A 22,460-nucleotide genomic window follows, 5' to 3' on the forward strand; every position below is an offset into this window, starting at 1 on the left:
TATCTTGGAAAGGTGAAATGCTCACTAACATGGATGAAAACAAATTTGTGCACAACATTTGAGAGAAATAAGCTTTATTTGCGTACATTATGGAACATTTCTGGGATCTTTAATTTCAGCTGATGAAACATGGGTCCAACACTTTACATGTTGCGTTTATATTTTTGTTCAGTGTATACAGACCCCTTGACTTTTTCTATATTTTGTTACGTTACAGCCTTATTCTAAAATTGATTAAATACTTTTTCCCTCACCAATCTACACACAATACCACATAATGACAAAGCAAACAAAGGTTTTTAAACAATTTTTAAACCCTTCACTGAGTACTTTGTTGAAGTACCTTTGGCAGCGATTACAGCTTCAGGCTTTTTGGCAATGACGCTACAAGCTTGGTACACCTGCATTTGGGGAGTTTCTCCCGTTTTCTGCAGATCCTCTCAAGATCTGTCAGGTTGGATGGGGACAGGTATTTTCAGGTCTCTCCATAGATGTTTGATCGGGTTCAAGTCCGGGCTCTGGCTGGCCCACTCCATGACATTGAGACTTGTCCCGAAGCCACTTCAACGTTGTCTTAGCTGCGTGCTAAGGGTCATTGTCCTCTTGAAAGGAGAACCTTCGCCCCAGTTTGGGGTCATGAGTGCTTTGGAGCAGATTTTCATCAAGGATCTTTTCAATAAAATAAAATGTTATTTGTCACATGCGCCGAACACAACAGGTGTAAACCTAACTGTGAAATGCTTACTTACAAGCCCTTAACAATGCAGTTTTAAGAAAATACCCCACCACACCCAAAAAGTAAGAGATAAGAATAATAAGTAATTAAAGAGCAGCAGTAAAAAACAATAGCGGGGCTATATACAGGAGGTACAGGTACAGAGTCAATGTGTCAATGTGCCGGTGTCGAGGTAATGATGTACATGTAGGTAGAGTTATTAAAGTGGCTATGCATAGATAATAACAGAGTAGCAACAGCGTAAGGGGGGGGGGGTAATGCAAATAGTCTGGGTAGCCATTTGGTCAGCTGTTCAGGAGTCTTATGATTTGGGGGTAGAAGCTGTTAAGAAGGTCTTGGACCGAGACTTGGCTCTCCGGTACCGCTTGCCATGCGGTAGCAGAGAGAACAGTCTATGACTAGGGTGGCTGGAGTCTTTGACAATTTTCAGGGCCTTCCTCTGACACCCCATGATATAGAGGTCCTGGATGGCAGGAAGCTTGGCCACTGTGATGAACTGGGCCGTACACACTACCCTCTGTAGTGGCTTGCGATCGGAGGCCGATCAGTTGCCATACCAGGCAGTGATAAAACCCGTCAGGATGCTCTCGATGGCGCAGCTGTAAAACCTTTTGAGGATCTGATGACCAATGCCAAATCTTTTCATTCTCCTGATGGGGAGTTGGTTTTGTCGTGCCCTCTTCACGACTGTCTTGGTGTGCTTGGAAACCTGTTTGTTTTTTGATGATGTGGACACCAAGGAACTTGAAGCTCTCAACCTACTCCACTACAGCCTCTTCAATGAGTATGGGGGTGTGCTCGGTCCTCTTTTTCCTGTAGTCCACAATCATCTCCTTTGTCTTGATCACGTTGAGGGAGAGGTTGTTGTCATTGCACCACATGTCAGGTCTCTGACCTCCCTATAGGCTGTCTCATCGTTGTCAGTGATCAGGCCTACCAGTGAGCAAACTTAATGATGGTGTTGGTCGTGACTGGCCGTGCAGTCATGAGTAGACAGGGAACACAGGAGGGGACTGAGCATAAACCCCTGAGGGTCCCCCGTGTTGAGAGTGGTGGATGTGTTGTTACCTACCCTTACCACCTGGGGGCAGCCCGTCAGGAAGTCCAGGATCCAGATGCAGAGGGAGGTGTTTTGTCCCAGGGTCCTTAGTTTCGTGATGAGCTTTGAGGGCACTAGGGTGTTGAACGCTAAGCTGTAGTCAATGCATATTGGAGTGGGTCTAGGGTTTCTGGGATAATGGTGTTGATGTGAGGCAGGAACAGCCTTTCAAAGCATTTCATGGCTACAGATGTGAGTGCTACGGGTCGGTAGTCATTTAGGCAGGTGACCTTAGTGTTCTTGGGCACAGGGACTATGGTGGTCTGCTTGAAAAATTTTCAACGAGGTTGTTGGCCATGCATGCTTGGAGTACAAGTCCTGGTAATCCGTCTGGCCCAGCGGCCTTGTGAATGTTGACCTGTTTAAAGGTCTTATTCACATCGGCTGCGGATAGCATGATCACACAGTCATCCAGAACAGCTGATGCTCTCATGCATTTTTCAGTGTTACTTACCTCAAAGCGAGCATAGAAGTTATTTAGCTCGTCTGGTAGGCGTGTGTCACTGGGCAGCTCTCAGCTGTGCTTCCCTTTATAGTCTGTAATAGTTTGCAAGCCCTGCCACATCCAACTAGTGTCGGAGTCGGTGTAGTACGATTCGTTCTTATTCCCGTATTGACGCTTTACCTGTTTGATGGTTCTGTCAGAGGGAATAGTGGGATTTCTTAACTTTCGGGTTAGCGGGAGCTCTTGAAAGTGGCAACTACGCTTTAGCTCAGTGTAAATGTTGCCTGTAATCCATGACTTCTGGTTGGGGTATGTACAGTTGAAGTTGGAAGTTTACATACACTTAGGTTGGAGTCATTAAAACTAATTCTTCAACCACTACACTAATTTCTTGTTAACAAACTATAGTTTTTGCAAGTCGGTTGGACATCTACTTTGTGCATGATACAAGTAATTTTTAGAACAATTGTTTACATACAGATTATTTCACTTATAAATCACTATCACAATTCCAGTGGGTCAGAAGTTTACATACACTAAGTTGCTGTGCCTTTAAACAACTTGGAAAATTCCAGAAATTGATGTCATGGCTTTAGAAGCTTCTAATAGGCTAGTTGACGTCATTTGAGTCAATTGGAGGTTTATCTGTGGATGTATTTCAAGGCCTACATTCAAAAGCAGTGCTTCTTTGCTTGACATGATGGGAAAATCAAAAGAAATCAGCCAAGACCTCAGAAAAAATTGTAGACCTCCACAAGTCTGGTTCATCCTTGGGAGCAATTTCCAAACACCTGAAGGTACCATGTTCATCTGTACAAACAATAATACGCAACTATAAACACCATGGGACCACGCAGCCATCATACCGCTCAGGAAAGAAATGTGTTCTGTCTCCTAGAGATTAACGTACTTTGGTGTGAAAAGTGCACATCAATCCCAGAACAACAGCAAAGGGCCTTGTGAATATGTTGGAGGAAACCGGTACAAAAGTATCTATATCCACAGTAAAACAAGTCCAATATCGACATAACCTGAAAGGTCGCTCAGCAAGGAAGAAGCCACTGCTCCAAAACCACTATAAAAAAGCCAGACTACGATTTGCAACTGCACATGGGGACAAATATCATACTTTTTGGAGAAATGTCCTCTGGTCTGATGAAACAAAAGTAGAACTGTTTGGCCATAATGACCATCGTTATGTTTGGAGGAAAAAGGGGGATTCTTGCAAGCCGAAGAACACCATCCCAACCGTGAAGCACAGGGGTGGCAGCATCATGTTGTGGGGGTGCTTTTCTGCAAAAGGAACTGGTGCACTTCACAAAATAGATGGCATCATGAGGTGGGAAAATTCTGTGGATATTTTGAAGCAACATCTCAACAACATCTCAACATCTCATCACAGTCAGGAAGTTAAAGCTTGGTCGCAAATGTGTCTTCCAAATGGACAATGACCCCGAGCATACTTCCAAAGTTGTGGCAAAATGGCTTAAGGACAACAAAGTCAAGGTATAAAAGCTTAAATAAATATTTCTCTCTACTATTATTCTGACGTTACACATTCTTAAAATAAAGTGGTGATCCCAACTGACCTAAGACAGTGACTTTGTACTTGGATTAAATGTCAAGAATTGTGAAAAACTGAGTTTAAATGTATTTGGCTATGGTGTATGTAAACTTACGACTTCAACTGTACGTACAGTGACTGTGGGGACGACGTTCTTGATGCAGTTATTGATAAAGCCAGGAGCTGATGTGGCGTACTTCTCAATGCAATCGGAAGAATCGCAGAACATATTCCAGTCTGCTAGCAAAACAGTCCTGTAGTTTAGCATCTGCTTCATCGGACCACTTTATTGACCAAGTCGCTGGTGCTTCCCACTTTATTTTGAGCTTGTAAGCAGGAACCAGGAGGATAGAGTTATGGTCAGATTTGCCAAATGGAGGGTGAGGGATCGCTTTGTACGCGTCTCAAGTGTGGCCGGTCTACCATAAAGGCCTGATCGGTGGAGTGCTGCAGAGATTGTTGTCCTTCTGGAAGGTTCTCCCATCTCCACAGAAGAACTCATGAGCTCTGTCAGAGTGACCATCGGGTTCTTGGTGTCCTCCCTGACCAAGGCCCTTCTCCCCCGATTGCTCAATTTGGCTGGACGGCCAGCTCTAGGAAGTATTGGTGGTTCCAAACTTCTTCCATTTAAGAAAGATGGAGGCCACTGTGTTCTTGAACTTTTTAATGCTTCAAAAATGATTTGGTACTCTTCCCCAGATCTGTGCTTCAACACAATCCTGTCTCGGCGCTCTACGGACAATTCCTTCAACCTCGTGGCTTGGTTGTTGCTCTGACATGCACTGTCAACTGTGGGACCTTATATAGACACCCTCATGTCCAATCAATTGAATTTACCACAGATGGACTCCAATCAAAAGTTGTAGAAACTTCTCAAGGATGATCAATGGAAACAGGATGCAGTTGAGATCAATTTTGAGTCTCATAGCAAAGGGTCTTTAAATAAGATATTTCTGTTTTTTATTTGTAATACATTTGCAAACATTTTCTAAAATATGATACTGTGTGTAGATTGAGGAGAAAAAAACAATTTAATCCATTTTAGAATAAGGATGTAATGTAACAAAATATGGAAAAAGTTAAGGGACCTGTATACTTTCTTTACTTTACCAGGTCGTTTGGATGAGTCAGTCACGATTTATTTACGTCTGATTGCCATGCTATCCATTTCATAAATACAACCAGATTAATGAATGTGGTGTTGTCTTTTTGAATTATAAATTGATAGCCATGATGTGATAAGTATTCACCCAGAAAACTATTGTTTTTAGTAGTTTTATAAGCTAAAAAAAAAACAATTTGTTTTCATACAGGTCCGACAGTGGGACAGGCAAGGTGAGGTAAGAATTATCTCTTTGTGCAGAGAATGTGCTAAAATATGGTTGCTGAATCATGACTTCCGCTCCAAGATGATGAAAATGCCATTGTTTTAGTTTCCGGACAAACTACACCTCTCATTGTGTGAAGAGTATTCAGCCTTTTGTATTTGTCGAACTGTCTGTTTCTGGTGTTTTGTTAGTTCCAGGTGCAAAGTATTGTGTGTATGTGTGTATGCATGCGTGAACATAATCTGGTTGATATGCAGAGCCGTGCCCATCAGAGAGAGTGTTCACTGTGGAAGCACTGGAATGGTTATGCAACATTTAACACTAGAAAGGACTTGAGGACCCCCGAGCCAATGATGCATCTTTTGGACGTCAACATTCTAACAGTCTAATAATGCTATCGGAAAACTAAACTCATTTGGTTGCATTTATGAAGAAGGTTTTAGGTAACATTAGAATACATAATTTGTTACTGTAAGCCAGGGTCCCCAATTTGTTTCTGGCTGGCCAAATAAAATACTCAAATTAAAGACTCTAAAATCACCAAGAAATTAGCTTAAAGTGATTTTAATTTAGGAAATATGTTCCCAAGTATTCTCACTCATAAATAGAGAGGCATATCTGATCATATCCCAATGTAGTCAAGGTTAGAAAATACTCAATCAATGTTTTTGTCAAATACTACATCTGTATTTGCCAGCAGCATACCACCCTGCATCCCACAGCTGACCCTGCTTCTGAAGCTAAGCAGGGTTGGTCCTGTTTGGTAGACCAGATGCTGCTGGAAGTGGTGTTGGAGGGCCAGTAGGAGGCACCCTTTCCTCTGGTCCAATCATATATTTTTTTAAGTGATTGGGGACATTGTCCTGTGTAGGGTGCTGTCTTTCGGATGGGACGTTAAATGGGTGTCCTGACTCTCTGTCGTCACTTAAGATCCCATGGCACTTATCGTAAGAGTAGGAGTGTTAACCCCGATGTCTGAGCTAAATTCCCCATCTGGCCCTCATACCATCATGGTCACCTAATCATCCCCAGCTTACAATTGGTTCATTCATCCCCCCTCCTCTCCCCTGTAACTATTCCCCAAGTTGTTGCTGTGAATGTGTTCTCAGTTAATTTACCTGATAAAATAAGGGTTAAATCAAAATAAAATAAAACATATGTTTGGGATTCTTGCGGTCAATTTGCAGTGTTCAAATTATTTATAACTACGTTCGGGCCCCATCACCATCCGCTAAAGGAGAAATCGACCCATGGCTGAATGTAATTGGGGCTACTGTACTGTATGTACAAATGAAAAAACATCAGGAAGATAAACATTGTACTTTTGGGGGGCAGGTCTAAAGAAACATGGAAATAAGAAAATGTTTTTCAAAACACAAATTTTAAGTTTTCTTATGCTACTACTCTTTGCTTAGTAGCCTGAGCTACACTTTATGACCAAAGGTATGTGGACACATGCTCATCCAAAAATCATGGGCATTAATATGGAGTTGGTCCCCCCTTTGATGCTATAACAGCCTCCACTCTTCTGGGAAGGCTTTCCAATAGACTTTGGAACATTGCTGTGGGGACTTGCTTCCATTCTGCCACGAGCATTAGTGAGGTTGGGCACTGATGTTAGGTGATTACGCGTGGCACGCAGTCGGCTTTCCAATTTATCCCAAATGTGTTCAATGGAGTGAAGGTCACGGCTCTGCGCAAGCCAGTCACATTTCTGTGTGGACCTCGCTTTGTGCACAGAAGCATTGTCATGCTGAAACAGGAAAGGGCCTTCCCCAAACTCTTGCCACAAAGTTGGAAAAACCTAATTGTCTAGAATGTCATTGTATGCTGTAGCGTTAGGATTTCCCTTCACTGGAACTAAGAGGCCTTGTCCGAACCATGAAAAACCCCAGCCCCAGAACATTATTCCTCATCCACCAAACTTTACAGTTGGCACTATGCATTGGGGCAGGTAGTGTTCTCCTGGCATCCGCCAAACCCAGATTATTCCGTCGGACTGTCAGCTGGTGAAGCGTGATTCATAACTCCAGATAATGCGTTTCTACTGCTTCAGAGTGTAATGGCGGCGCGCTTTACACCACTCCAGCCAATGCTTGGCATTGCGCATGGTGATCTTAGGATTGTGTATGGTAGCATTTTATGACGTTACCGACAAACAGTTCTCGTGCTGACATTGCTTCCAGAGGCAGTTTTGAACTCGGTTGTGAGTGTTGCAACCAAGGACACATGATTTTTATGCCCTACACACTTCAGCACTCGGCGGTCCTGTTCTGTGTGCTTGTGTGTCCTACCACTTCACGGTAGAGCCGTTGTTGCTCCAAGACGTTTCCACTTCACAACTAACAGCACTTACAGTTTGTTGAACTGACTTGATAGAAAGGTGGCATTCTATGACGGTGACAAGTTGAAAGTCTCTGAACAGCTAAGTAAGGCCATTCTACTTCTAATGTTTCTCTATGGAGCTGTGTGCTCGATTTTCTACACCTGTCAGCAATGGGTGTGGCTGAAATAGCAGAATCCACTCATTTGAAGAGGTGTCCACATACTTATACAGTGCATTTGGAAAGTATTCAGACCCCTTCCCTTTTTCCACATTTTGTTACCTTACAGCCTTATTCTAAAATGTATTTGTGTTGTTTTACCCAGAATCTACACATAATAGCCCATAATGACAAAGTTAAAACTGTTATATATATATAAAAAACATACCTTATTGACATAAGTATTTAGACCCTTTGCTATGAGACTCTAATTTGAGCTCAGGTGCATCCTGTTTCCATTGATCATCCTTGAGATGTTTCTACAACTTGATTGGAGTCTATATGTGGTACATTTAAATAGATTGGACATGATTTGGAAAGGCACACACGTCTCTATTAGGTCCCACAGTTGACAGTGCATGTCAGAGCAAAAACCAAGTCATGAGGTCGAAGGAATTGTCCGTAGAACTCTGAGACAGGATTGTGTCGAGGCATGGATCTGGAGTAGGGTACCAAAAAATTTATACAGTATTGAAGGTCCCCAAGAACACAGTGGCCTCCGTCATTCTTAAATGGAAGAAGTTTGCAACCACCAAAACTGTTCCTAGAGCTGGCCGGCTGGCCAAACTGAGCAATTGGGGGAGAAGGGCCTTGGACAGGGAGGTGAACCTAATGGTCACTCTGACAAAGCTCCCGAATTCCTTTGTGGAGATGGGAGAACCTTCCAGAAGGACAACCATCTATGCAGCATTCCACCAATCAAGCCTTCATGGTAGAGAGGCCAGACGGAAGCCACTCCTCAGTAAAAGGCACATGACAGCCCGCTTGCAGTTTGCCAAAAGACACCTAAAGACTCTCAGACCATGTGAAACAAGATGCTCTGGTCTGATGAAACCAAGATTCAACTCTTTGGCCTGAATGCCAAGTGTCATGTCTGGAGGAAACCTGGCACCATCCCATCGGTGAAGCATGGTGGTGGCAGCATCATGCTGTGGGGATGTTTTTCCAGCGGCAGGGACTGGGAGACTAGTGAAGATCGAGGGAAAGATGAACGGAGCAAAGTACAGAGCGATCCTTGATGAAATTCTGCTCCAGAGCACTCAGGACCTCAGACTGGGGCGACCATAAGCACACAGCCAAGACAACACAGGAGTGGCTTCGGGACAAGTCTCTGAATGTCCTTGAGTGGCCCAGCCTGAGCCCGGACTTTAATCCGATCAAACGTTTCTGCAGAGACCTGAAAATAGCTGTGCAGCGACGCTCCCCATACAACCTGACAGAGCTTGAGATGATCTGCAGAGAAGAATGGGAGAAACTCCCCAAATACAAGTGTGCCAAGCTTGTAGCTTCATACCCAAGAAGACTCAAGGCTGTATTTGCTGCCAAAGGTGCTTCAATAAAGTACTGAGCAAAGGGTCTGAATACTTATGTTTGGCTTTATCATTATGGGATATTGTGTGTAGATTGAGGGGGAAAAAAGGCTGTATGGTAACAAAGTGGAAAAGGTCAAAGGTTCTGAATACTTGTTTGGTTGTAGTGGATAATAATATCCGGTTTTCTCTTCATGTCCTGTCAATGGCAGCTGTCGGAAAAAATGGTGCTAACGACAGAAATGTTATTTCTTGCCTTGCACTGGTATAGTGTGAGTGTTGACTTGTCATTCTTCAGCACCGTTGTGGAGTAAAACAGCTGTGCAAGTGCATATTTTGCACAGAGAGGGTGAGATCCCATCTCGCTTTGTTCATGGTGCCGACTAGGATTGTTTTATTTGCAAGCAACTTGTTCGCCAATGACAGTGAAGTGAAGAAATTGTCCATGGGGATATTTCTCCCCTTGCCAGCATAAGGTTCCACAAGCCACATCACCACATTCTCTGAAACTTGCTCACCTGCTGCCCAATGTGGATCTTTTCTGAAACGGTGTAGTTCCTTCCTCTCTCCTGTCTCACCATCTCATTTGTAGTTGGCCCGGGCATACCGTGCTGGCTTTTTTATGACTAGGCCTCGGAAGTGTAGATTCAGGCTGAGGCTCAGAATCAAAAGAATAATCATCAGAGATGTCATGATTGAATTCCTCCCCGCCATCTGAGTCATTTTCCTTCAGATCTTGTAGCAACGCTAACTCAGCATGTGCATCCATCCATTTGTCTTGGTCTTTTTGCCCTTCTAAATCATGCACGCTCTCACTGTGTACTCCAAGTAGGCCAGAGTGGTCTGATCAAACTGTTTTGATTGGGTGGACTGATATAGGGTACATACCATTTTGAGATTATAAATAGAATATACCAATACAATGGCCCGCCCTGTTCGTCATTCTGGTTACTACGTAGTTATGCATTGTCCGTTTCCCCTCGCTCATCAATTCACCCATTCGTCCCCATCATACTTTACTTCATTTGTTATATGTGTGAAATTAGTTTAGGTTCAGTATCGGGGTGATTATCGACAGGCCATTGCACCTTCCAATGTCGGGAGAATGAGCAGAGCAGGCCCTACCGTCGGGAGAATGAGCAGAGCAGGCCCTACCGTCGGGAGAATGAGCAGAGCAGGCCCTACCGTCGGGAGAATGAGCAGAGCAGGCCCTACCATCGGGAGAATGAGCAGAGCAGGCCCTACCGTCGGGAGAATGAGCAGAGCAGGCCCTACCGTCGGGAGAAGGAGGGGCAACGGGGTTAAACCATTCAAATAATGACAAAGACTGCGGGGAGCATGACTTTCAAAATGTCATAAAATAAATACATGAATGAGCAGTCAGAATGCCTGCTTTAGTGGTTCTAGTGTTAAAGTGGTAAAGTAGCTTTCCTTGACTCCTTTCCTTCATGTGCCCTGATCTGGAGGCAGGTCACTGGATCAAATCACAGTGAAAACAATGTCTGTGCCCTTGAACAAGGCACTCCTCCCAAATAACTCCAAGGGTGCTGGAGAATGGTGACCCTGGCCATGAGCCCACTCCCTGCAGGTGTCTCAGGAGCAGTTGGGAGAAGAAAGAAACACATTTCCATGACACGCTAATGCAATTCTGTGACAGGATAAATATAGGACCCCCCCAAATTATTTGTTATTAATTATCTTAAGAAATGGAACAGGTGAGAGCAGATTTCTAGTAGTCGTTCCCGATTGCTTTCACCTCTTTTCAGATCAGTGCAGAATATAAGTCAATAAAATAGAACTGTATTGTCCATTTCTAAGCAAGAACAGCGTGGCCTGAGAGTCAAACCACATGGGACAAACGAGTGAGACCGAATATAAGGAATTGTCATATGAAGATAGCAGAGAGAGAGGGGCGGTTTTGTGTGCATGCATCTTTGTGTGTGTGTGCGCTTGTCTGAGCACGCATATCTGTTCAGGGATCTCTGTTCAGAGGTCAGAGTGGTGTTTGCTGCTCTGATCTGAGGAGATAGAGGGTGCTTCAGTGATGCAGCGGGGATTCATATTACATCTGATGATTCATCACCACCGTACTGCAGCATGCAGCAGACCAGGGTTATCTGAACCCCTACACACACACACACACACACACACACACACACACACACACACACACACACACACACACACACACACACACACACACACACACACACACACACACACACACACACACACACACACACACACACACACACACACACACACTCCACTACAGCCAGACAAGAGCTAAAAGTTTTAAGGTGTAACAGTTAAAACTCCCAAATGTTAACGTTTCTCTCGCCCTCATTCCAGCCCATCACTTTCTTTCACTAAACTCCTCTTTCCATCTCAGATTAATTCCCTCAGCCTCTCCTCCCCTGACTTTGTGCTCATTTAGATTAAGGTGCTAGATAGCATATAATTATGTTGCTAATTATAGCCTTGCTGAGTTACTAATGTCTCGGTAGTCTCACTATATTGTGTTGGTGGCATCGTGAGAGAAACTGTGTGCCATGCTGAGTAGGGGGAAGTTTCCCCTAGATGCTGATTTTGTGTCAGTTTAGCGTTTCCCCTCACTAATGGTTTAGGTAAAGAAAGGCTAATCCTAGATCTATACCTAAGGAACACTTCTCCCAGGAGCAGTGTCAACCTTTCTATGGGAGGCTCGCAGATTGTAGAAGAGCAGATGCTAGGCTAAGGGATTAGCACCACAGCCTAGAGGCTCTGTTTCTGATGCTAACCAAGCCCGACAGGCACTCTGTCTGTCACCTGACTTCCCTCGCCGCCCTCTCATTGGTTGGCCGGTATAAAGAAGCATGGCTAAAAATGCCAAATAAGGTTATAGAGGGGACTGAGAGCCAGTGTGTGGGCGCTCTGGGGCCTGGCCCTTTGAACTCTGGCTTGGTGTGTGTCCCTGCTGCGCCGCTCCAAGCATAGGAAGCTGTGTGTGTGTGCAGAAATAGCTGTGTGTGTGTTTGTATGCGTGCGTACATGAGTGTGTAAGGAGAGCCTTGGGTCCACAGTGATCTCAGCCACATCTCCAGAGACCAAGCACAGGAAATCAGCAGGCCCACATCCAGAGCTGCAATTACAGTGAATATACAGCAGCAATGTAGGCCGGCTAGAACACCTTGCATGGCATACCGCAGTTCTGTCAGACGGGTTCGATTCACAGGTCCGCCCTTAGGTCTCTCTCGTTCAACCCTGTATGTTGTTTTGTAATAATAATATATGGGACTTACACGGAGTATACAAAACAGGAACACTTGCTCTTTCCATGACATAAACTGACCAGGTGAATCCAGGTTAAAGCTATGATCCCTTATTGAAGTCACTTGTTAAATCCACTTCAAATCAAATTTTATCACATACACATGGTTAGCAGATGTTAATGCAAGTGTAGCTAAATGCTTGTTTTGTTGTTCAGTGTAGATGAAGCGAAGGAGACCGGTTAAAGAAGGATTTTTAAGCTTTGAGACAATTAAGACATGGATTGTGTATGTATGCCATTCAGAGGGATATTACGTTCCAGGTGCATTGGTGTGAAGGTGTCAAGAACTGCAACGCTGCTGGGTTATTTACTCTCAACAGTTTCCTGTGTGTACAGTATCAAGAATGGTCCACCACCCAAAGGACATCCAGCCAACTTGACACAACTGTGGGAAGCATTGGATTCAACATGGTCCAGCATCCCTGTGGAGTCCAGGCCTCTTCAAATATTAGGTTTTCCTAATGTTTGGTATACTCAGTGTATATAGCACTTTTCAATGACCCAAAGTCTCCCCCTCTCTTCACTGCTGTCTAAAAATAGTAAGAATAATACTTTAGTGATACCAGGGCTAAATGCAACACTGGTCAGATGTAGAAGGTACATTGTAGTGATACATCCTTGTCTGAGTACCAGTGTAAAGTTTTTTGGGGACATTCACATCATCAATATGTTGCTACTGGATGTATTGAGAAGCTATTCAAATGCAGTCCAAAAAAATCCAAATCGATTATGAATGTGTAAAAAATACAATCATTTTCAAACCCACTTTCTATTGATTGAAGCGCAGTCAAACGTGTGGTGCGGGTTAGTAAGGGGGTACTCGGGGAAGGTTGAAGTTCAAAAGGGGTACTTTCTTTAGGTAACCACTGTGATTAAATGGTAGGCTATAGGCACATCACTGTTGCAGTCCTCTCTGTTACTATACTGTGGAATCGACCAGACTAGAAACACTCATACTGATATTTTATGTGTCTTACCAGATTAGGATGGATTGGTTTGCATTCATGAAACCTGAATGTACGTGACACAATTCATTGGTTTTGAGTGGTTTGAATTCCTGTGTCATCGTTGCACTACCCGTGTGTCTAAGGGGAGGTTTCCATGACAACAGTCCTTGGCCATGTGACACCCAGCCTTGGCCCAAGTGCATTTTGGGTAAGGTGACTCTGCAAAACTTGACTGTAGCAGGAAAGAGAGGGAGAAGGAATGAGAGAGGAAGGGAGAAAGGGAGACAGCCAGTGTCCACTCCCTCCCTCCGTCTCTCTCTCTCCAACTCCCTCTTCAGTCCTTCCCCTTTTCCCTGTTGGCGTGCTGCCAAAATGTGCTGAAGCAGGACGTATAGTGCAGGGAGCAAAGCAAGGCTAATTTTTTGACCCAGAGCTAAACCCAAATGAGGAAGGAGTCTGAAAATGAAATGGACACTTAAGGCTCCTGTTGATTTAAACAAAAACAGCATATAAATAGTATAGCATATAAATAGCTTCTTTAACTTAGGCACACGTGCTGTAAGAAAATGGCCTGTAGTATTATTATAGACGATACGGGGATTGCATTGTGTGCACCATGTACAAAATGCAGCGTGTTTACTTGAACAGGGTAATCATCTCCTTCTCACAGACATTGATTTAAGAAAAGTTACAACATAAATTGTGTCACAGGTGATAATTTTACTCCCCCTGTCTATATAATATGTTAGTTAGTTTGCGTGTGTCATTACGTTAGTTAAATGTTACCCAAGAGGTCCATAAATTACAATAAATTAGAATACTGACTTACAATATCAGTGGCTTAGCAGTATGATTAGGGTTAGCAGGGTGGTTAGGGTTAGCAGTGTGGTTAGGGTTAAGCATTAGGATTAGCATTGTGGTTAAGGTTAGGCTTATGATCAGATTTGATCGTTTGTGGCTTTGCCAGCTAGTGACCACTCTGCAGTTTACCCTCCAGGGCAAGAATGATGACAAAATATGCCAACCTGTGACAATGAATGTGACTTGACCAAAGAGAAAATTTGAAGTTGGAAATATGGAAATTGACTCAGCCACAGGCACATACAAGCACACACATATACAAAACAGTACAATTCGGTTTCCCTAATTTCCATTTACACACACATTATCTTTCTCTCTCACATCCACATCAACACACACACACACGCAGTGTGCTCCATCTATCCCACATTAAGAGATTAGAGTGCCAGCTGCTAGGACTGACGGATACTGGAGTTTGTGGCCACACACACACTGTAATCCCCTCCGAGGGTCTGACTCTAACAGACATGAGAGAGTGTGTGTGTGAAATAGAGAGGGAAAAGGTACTGTTAGGTTGGCGCCACAGTACTGTTCTGTTGGGGGGAGGAGCTAAGGTCATAGAGAGAAAGAGGGGGCTCGCTGGATTGGATGTGAGAGGAACGGAGCATGCCCAATAGGTCTCTCAGCCCTGCAAGCGGCTCAGCTCTTGCTTTCATCTGCAGAGCGAGAGAGAGAGTAAGTGAGTCTACTGCATATGAGAGAGTTTGCATGTGAGCAGCTGCCACCACCATACACACACACACACACACACACACACACACACACACACACACACACACACACACACACACACACACACACACACACACACACACACACACACACACACACACACACACACACACACACACACACACACACACACACACACTCTCATCCACAAACACACACAGATGAGGCTGAAAGTGTTTGGGACAGGCAGCAGGAAAGGACAGCTTTATCAGCACTAGTGTTAGCATTGTAGCATTTTGAGCTAGCTGGCTCCTCTTCTCCTTCCTCCGTTTCTCTGTGAGCCAGGGCAAGCTCCTCTCTTTCTCCCCCTCACATGGGCCCTGCGGACAGACCTAGGGCCCCGGGACTACCCCTCCTGTTGCCACTCAACATGGCAAGGAATGACTGGCCGTCCGAGTGGGGAGACCTCGCTATGGGCATTGGACAGCAACGCTTCTGCTCACCGCTGCACTAATGAAGGGCTTCAAGCTCGCCTGGTAAGACTAATATCTGTCTTTATTGGGAGACACTGATGATCGGGGTAGGAGGAAGATGATGAGGGTTAGGAGGAGGAGTAGCAGAGTGCTTCCCTGCCCTGACCTGCTATTTCCTCGATCCTTCCCTTCCTTCGTCTTCTCTCTCTTTCTTTCACACCATCTGTCCATTCCTGGCATCAAGGATGGGAGATTTTTACTGAGCCCTTTATAATATGGCAGCCTTGAAGAGAGCATCATATTCCTCTCCTCTCATTGGTTTGTGTCTCCTCTCATCAGACTCTTCTAGTTTCTTTTCCCTGTATTTTTTCTCAGTTATCCTCATCTCTCCTGTCCTTGTTTCTCCTTTCCTCTCCCCAGTTCTCCTTGGTTTTCATTGGTTCTGCTCAGTTCTCCTCCCCTCTTCTATTCTCCTCGATTAACCTCTGTTTCCAGTGTTTGTGAATGCGTCTCCCTCTTGCCTCTGTCATATATTGTTATTGCTGGCCGCCACTGATTGTTATACTAGGGAGTGAGGGAGAGAGAGAACGCTAGCCTGATACCATCATTGAAGCCATTTGTGGTGAGGGGCATTGTATAAACCAAAGTCATCAGCGATTGGATTGTTTCTAACCAATCAGAGTACCAAAGCCAATTACGAATTTTCGAATTTACCCACGTGTGTTCTGGCTCTGGCCCAACCCATCGGGTTCTGTACCAATTAGACGGCCCTGAATGTGTTTGCATTCGGTGAAGGGTTGGGGAGGTTCTCTGATCCAGACTCATTGCGGAGATGAACTAACGTCCGTGGGCGTGGTATAGCATTTGGCCGTAGCAGGGAGTCTGGTTTGCCAGGCAAAGAGAACACAACAGTAACACCACTGTCAGAGTGGCATTCTGAGCAATCTTTTTCTCCCACAGTGTCCCGAAGTCTCTCCACTTAATTGTAGATCTCCGTGCCTCAATCATCCTTTCCCCTCGTTGCTTCCTCAGAATCTGAGGATGTGCGTTTGTTTTGAATACCCCAAAATCAAATCAAATTGTATTTGTCACATGCTTCATAAACAACAGGTGTAGATTAAGAGTGAAATACTTATTTATGGACCTTCCCAACAATGCAGAGAGAAAAATTAAATAAAAATGATAACACAAGGAATAAATACACAATGAATAACGATACCTTGGCTAAATACACAGGGTACAAGTACCGAGTCGATGTGCAGGGGTACGGGGTAATTGAGGTAGATATGTACGTAGAGATAGGGATAAAGTGACTTGGCAACAGGATAGATGATGAGCAGTAGCAGCAGCATATGTGATGAGTCAAAATAGTTAGTGCAAAGGGGGGTCAATGCAGATGGTTAACCAAATATCTACCAGGACTATTTAGCAGTCTTATGACTTATGGTAGAAGCTGTTCAGGGTCCTGTTGGTTCCAGACTTGATGCATCAATACCGCTTGCCATGCAGCCACAGAGAGAACAGTTGACGTGTGGGTGTACATGTATTTGTGAATTTCCTTGCACTACTGTGTACACTGTATGATGTGCATGTGTGCACATGGTCACATCTGAAATTATTGTCAGCATTGATAAAGATGAGCAAAAATGACTATAAAATAAATGATACAAATACTGAACTATATTGTATGCTCCAAACATTTTGACAATTACTTTATTTTATACTAATACAATAGCTCAGAGAAAGATTTTGTTTAACCAGTAATACTTTTTTTCCTTCATACAGAATCTTTCCAGATCTTTGATATCCTTTGTCTGTGCTTATAGACTGCCCTCTTCAATTCAAACCACAGGTTTTCAATGGGGTTCAATGGGGTTCAAGTCCGGAGATGGAAATGGCCATTGCAAAAGGTTGCGTTTGTGGTCAATTAACCATTTCTTTGTGCTTGGGGTTATTGTCTTGCTGCCAGATATACTTGCAGCCAAGTTAAAGATGCACAAATATCGTACCCCCCCAAAAACCTACCCCCCCATTATTGTAATGTTTACGAGGTCAGCATGTCCTGGGGGTATGGTGTTTGTGTCTGAAACTTTCTCACTCACCATTATTCACAAATCATTCAAGATTTTCCATAATCATTGTAGCATCCACATTCATGCAGAAGTGTTTAGAAACATATTCCATTCTTATTTACAGTAAAAGTGACTCCAAAATGACATGTTATTTATATAATTTAATTCCTATTGGGCGCAAAATAATCTGAAACAAAACCAAAACGAGCAGCAAATGCAACCAACAAATTTGTAGAGTCACAAACTTGATATAGTCATTGCATCGTATGAATATGGGACCAAATACTTGTTTAATAGTTTAATACACATAAGGGAATATATCCCAATACTTTTGGTCCCCTTACATGGGGGGTACTATGTACAAAAAGTGCAGTAATTTCTAAACGGTTCATTAATGGTATATTAATGGGTCTGCTTAGAACCGTACATTTTGACGATGTGCACGCATGCACACACACTCCACATTCCCTAAAATGGGAAGCCTAGGGAAGTTCCATGGCAGAAATCAGCTAAAGATGGGTCAGAACCCGGTGTAAATCAGTGACGCCTCACAAAAATTCAAACCAACCAAATGCCTTACTTGGACGGAGTTACAAAGCTGTTCACCAGATGAGTGCTGTGGGAGCAACAGTGTGTGAGGATAGAAAACAAGCATTGGTGACAATACATTTTTACAGCACACTGGTTCACACAGCATTTCTGTTATTTCGAAATGAGCTAAAGCTGATAGGCTAATTGACGTAATTTGAGTCAATTGTAGGTGTGGATGTATTTCAAGGCCTACCTTTGAACTTAGTGGGAAAATGGGAAAATCAAAAGAATTAAGCCAAGACCTCAGAAAAAAAATCGTAGACTTCCACAAGTCTGGTTCATCCTTGGGAGCAATTTCCAAATGCCTGAAGGTACCATGGGATCACGCAGCCGTCATACCACTCAGGAAGAAGACGTGTTCCGTCTCCTAGAGATGAACATACTTTGGTGCGAAAAGTGCAAATCAATCTCAGAACAACAGCAAAGGACCTTGTGAAGATGCTGGAGGAAACAGGTACAAAATTATCAATATCCACTGTTAAACGAGTCCTATATAGACATAACCTGAAAGGCCGCTCAGAAAGGAAGAAGCCACTGCTCCAAAACCACCATAAAAAAGCCAGACTACGGTTTGCAACTGCACATGGGGACAAATATCATACTTTTTGGAGAAATGTCCTCTGGTCTGATAAAACAATAAAATAAAACTGTTTGGCCATGATGACCATCGTTATGTTTGGAGGAAAAAAGGGGAGGCTTGCAAACCGAAGAACACCATCCCAACAATAAAGCACGTCAGGAAGTTAAAGCTTGGTCGCAAATGGGTCTTCCAAATGGACAATGACCCCAAGCATACTGCCAAAGTTGTGGCAAAATGGCTTAAGACAACAAAGTCAAGGTATTGGAGTGGCCATCACAAAGCCCTGACCTCAATCCCACAGAAAATGTGTGGGCAGAACTGAAAAAGTGTGTGCGAGCAAGGATGCCTACAAACCTGACTAAGTTACACCAGCTCTGTCAGGAGGAATGGGCCAAAATTCACCCAACTTATTGTGGGAAGGCTACCCAAAACGTTTGACCCAAGTTCAACAATTTGAAGGCTATGCTACCAAATACTAATTGAGTGTATGTTTACTTCTGACCCAGTGGAAATGTGATGAAAGACATAAAAGCAGAACTAAATCATTCTCTCTACTATTATTCTGACATTTCACATTAAAACAAAGTAGTCATCCTAACTTACCTGAGACAGGGAATTTTTACCAGGATAAAATGTCAGGAATTGTGAAAAACTGAGTTTAAATGTATTTGGCTAAGGTGTATGTAAACTTCTGACTTCAACTGTATATTCTCCTCTTTTTACTCTCAAATTGAAAATCATGCAAGACTACAAATCCCTGCAAGCTCCTGCATGTCATCTCTAGCTGACACCTTTGCTAACAGGTATTGTCAATTTAAAACGTGCACAAGACCGTTCACAGAATTGTCAATTTAAAGAAATATATCCAATTTATTCATGACTAAATTTAGCTAACATTAGATTGTTAATCCAGAGATTCTTACCTTTGCCTCGATTCGGCAGTCTCTTCCAGATCATCATGGTGTTTTGTAGTTCTTTATCATTATCTGCTAATTACCATTTCATTTTTGTGGTAAATAGAAACAAATATATTGTTAAAAGTCACCTTGTCCTAGAGAGATATACACATGCACACCAGGGTAAGCCTACACAAAACACAGTCTTTTTTTAAGTGCATCTAAAATTCCCTATGGGAGAAATTAGTAGTGGGAAAACGATTGGAACCATTTCCCTGTTTGACCACTAGGTTTTATGGGCATTATGAATCATACTGTGGTACTCTATTGTCACCAGCACAAGGTGCACCTGTGTTATGATCATGTTGTTTAATCAGCTTCTTGATATGCCGCACCTGTCAGGTGGATGGATCGTCTTGGCAAAGGAGAAATGCTCACTAAAAGGGATGTAAATAAATTTGTGCACAACATTTTTGAGAAATACGTTTTTTGTGCGTATGGAAAATGTCTGGGATCTCTTATTTCAGCTCCTGAAACATGACCAACACTACATGTTTTATTTAGATTTTTGTTCAGTGTACATTGTCTACTGGTATAATTTTAAATTGAGAACAAATAGCTCAACATGTGAACAATGTGTGAAAATAAGCTATTCTCTGCTTCAGATACCCTTAAGGCCAGTAATGCCCTCAAACTGTAGGTCTATGGCTGCATTGGCAATGCATGCCATATGATAAGCTGCTAAATGGATTCACATACCGAAGCTGATATACTGAGAGAGAGTGACAATCAAATAAAACAGATTTGAGATCTTACAACTAGACAAAAAGGAAATGTTAATTTGAGAATACAATCTGGAGGCGAAAGAAACGCACACCTGTTTAGGCGAGGTGCTGGATGGAGAAGTAGAACACCTGTTTAGGCGAGGTGCTGGATGGAGAAGTAGAACACCTGTTTAGGCGAGGTGCTGGATGGAGAAGTAGAACACCTGTTTAGGCGAGGTGCTGGATGGAGAAGTAGAACACCTGTTTAGGCGAGGTGCTGGATGGCGAAGTAGAACACCTGTTTAGGCGAGGTGCTGGATGGCGAAGTAGAACACCTGTTTAGGCGAGGTGCTGGATGGCGAAGTAGAACACCTGTTTAGGCGAGGTGCTGGATGGCGAAGTAGAACACCTGTTTAGGCGAGGTGCTGGATGGCAAAGTAGAACACCTGTTTAGGCGAGGTGCTGGACGGAGAAGTAGAACACCTGTTTAGGCGAGGTGCTGGATGGAGAAGTAGAACACCTGTTTAGGCGAGGTGCTGGATGGAGAAGTAGAACACCTGTTTAGGCGAGGTGCTGGATGGAGAAGTAGAACACCTGTTTAGGCGAGGTGCTGGATGGAGAAGTAGAACACCTGTTTAGGCGAGGTGCTGGATGGCGAAGTAGAACACCTGTTTAGGCGAGGTGCTGGATGGCGAAGTAGAACACCTGTTTAGGCGAGGTGCTGGATGGCGAAGTAGAACACCTGTTTAGGCGAGGTGCTGGATGGCGAAGTAGAACACCTGTTTAGGCGAGGTGCTGGATGGAGAAGTAGAACACCTGTTTAGGCGAGGTGCTGGATGGAGAAGTAGAACACCTGTTTAGGCGAGGTGCTGGATGGAGAAGTAGAACACCTGTTTAGGCGAGATATTGATGGCGATACCCTCAGTAATTTAATATATATATAACTGTCAAGGGACAGTTTCCCAGACCCGGATTAAGCCTACTCCTGGACTTAAAAGCAAGCTCCTTTTGAAGAATCATTTTATAGTCCAGGATTCAGCTAAACATTGGCTTTAAGACCAATAGAAGAATCAAGTTGCTACATTGTAGACAAAAAAAACAGGACTAACAATATGGTGGAATGTTGGCCTACATGCCTTATCAGTTGACAAAAACATGCACACAGAGAAAAATCCATGCAGTGCCATTTTTAGACAGCAAACAGCTGACATCTGTTCAATGACCCCTCTGTCTCTTGTCCTATCAATTCTATTCGATGACCACACAGCAGAGCCAACACAACAAGGTCAATCGGCTCTGAACTGATTGGTAGACAAATAGTCTCAAGTTGCCAAACCTCCAAAATCACATCGTGTCACGCCTCCCTTGGAGGTCTAGAGAATGTTGTATTGAAAAAAACAGTTTGAATGCTGGGAGCCAGCGGACCAGCAAGATTTTGATTGGACGTTACATTTCAAGAAGTGATAACACCTTTGATTGGGATCTGTTTCCCCAAAGGTCACGTGCTCCACTAAGGCAGTTATTTATCTTATAACTTGTCCTTGTGGTAAAAATGATGTGGGTAAAACAAAGCGCAAATTAAAAGTATGAATCTTGGAGCACCAATAGGTGCAGAAACTTGACATACCCAGTGTGGGCCCACTTTCTGGAAGAGAACCACTCGATTTCATCCCTATGTTATATCGGCATCAAACATGTCACTCTCCCTAGGAGAGGGGGTGACCTCGACAATTTATTGTTAAAACAAGAGGCTGCCTGGATCTTTAATTTAAAGACCCTCGGTCCCTTTGGTCTCAACGTGGACTTTGATCTGAAGCCATTCTTGTGATTATTGTTATGTTGCTATTCATTGTAAATGTTGGTAGGCCTATATAGCCAAATTGTATCTATGATCGTATGCTCTGATTCATGTTTTTAGTATTTTTTAAATCTGAGAAATAACCAACGATATCAGACCACACCCGGCCATGATTACAGACACCTGTGTGTGTCCTTTGACACTATATAAACCAGTGACCCGCAGTGTTTGTCATTATACACTGATGAGGTCTGTCAAAACGGTGGATATTGGGTTATTCAATTATTGCATCTGAGCTCCTAGAGGGTGCGGCTCTCCTTTAATTTTGTTCTACTTCGCCATCCAGCACCTCGCCTAAACAGGTGTTCTACTTCTCCATCCAGCACTTCGCCTAAACAGGTGTTCTACTTCGCCATCCAGCACCTCGCCTAAACAGGTGTTCTACTTCGCCATCCAGCACCTCGCCTAAAC

The 22,460-nt window shown here is 43.5% G+C and overlaps 1 protein-coding gene across 1 annotated transcript in view; it reads left to right on the forward strand.

The window, feature by feature from the left end:
- Positions 1 to 14,961: 14,961 nt before the first annotated feature.
- LOC124013355 (protein Aster-B-like) overlaps positions 14,962 to 22,460 on the forward strand; it is an 86,642-nt gene continuing 79,143 nt past the window's right edge. The window contains exon 1 of the mRNA XM_046327680.1: positions 14,962 to 15,351. Coding sequence (XP_046183636.1) covers positions 15,329 to 15,351 — 23 coding nt within the window. The 5' untranslated portion in view covers positions 14,962 to 15,328. The remainder of the gene's footprint in view (positions 15,352 to 22,460) is intronic.

Source organism: Oncorhynchus gorbuscha, linkage group LG02, assembly GCF_021184085.1.
Source record: "Oncorhynchus gorbuscha isolate QuinsamMale2020 ecotype Even-year linkage group LG02, OgorEven_v1.0, whole genome shotgun sequence".
NCBI classification, from domain to species: Eukaryota; Metazoa; Chordata; class Actinopteri; order Salmoniformes; family Salmonidae; genus Oncorhynchus; species Oncorhynchus gorbuscha.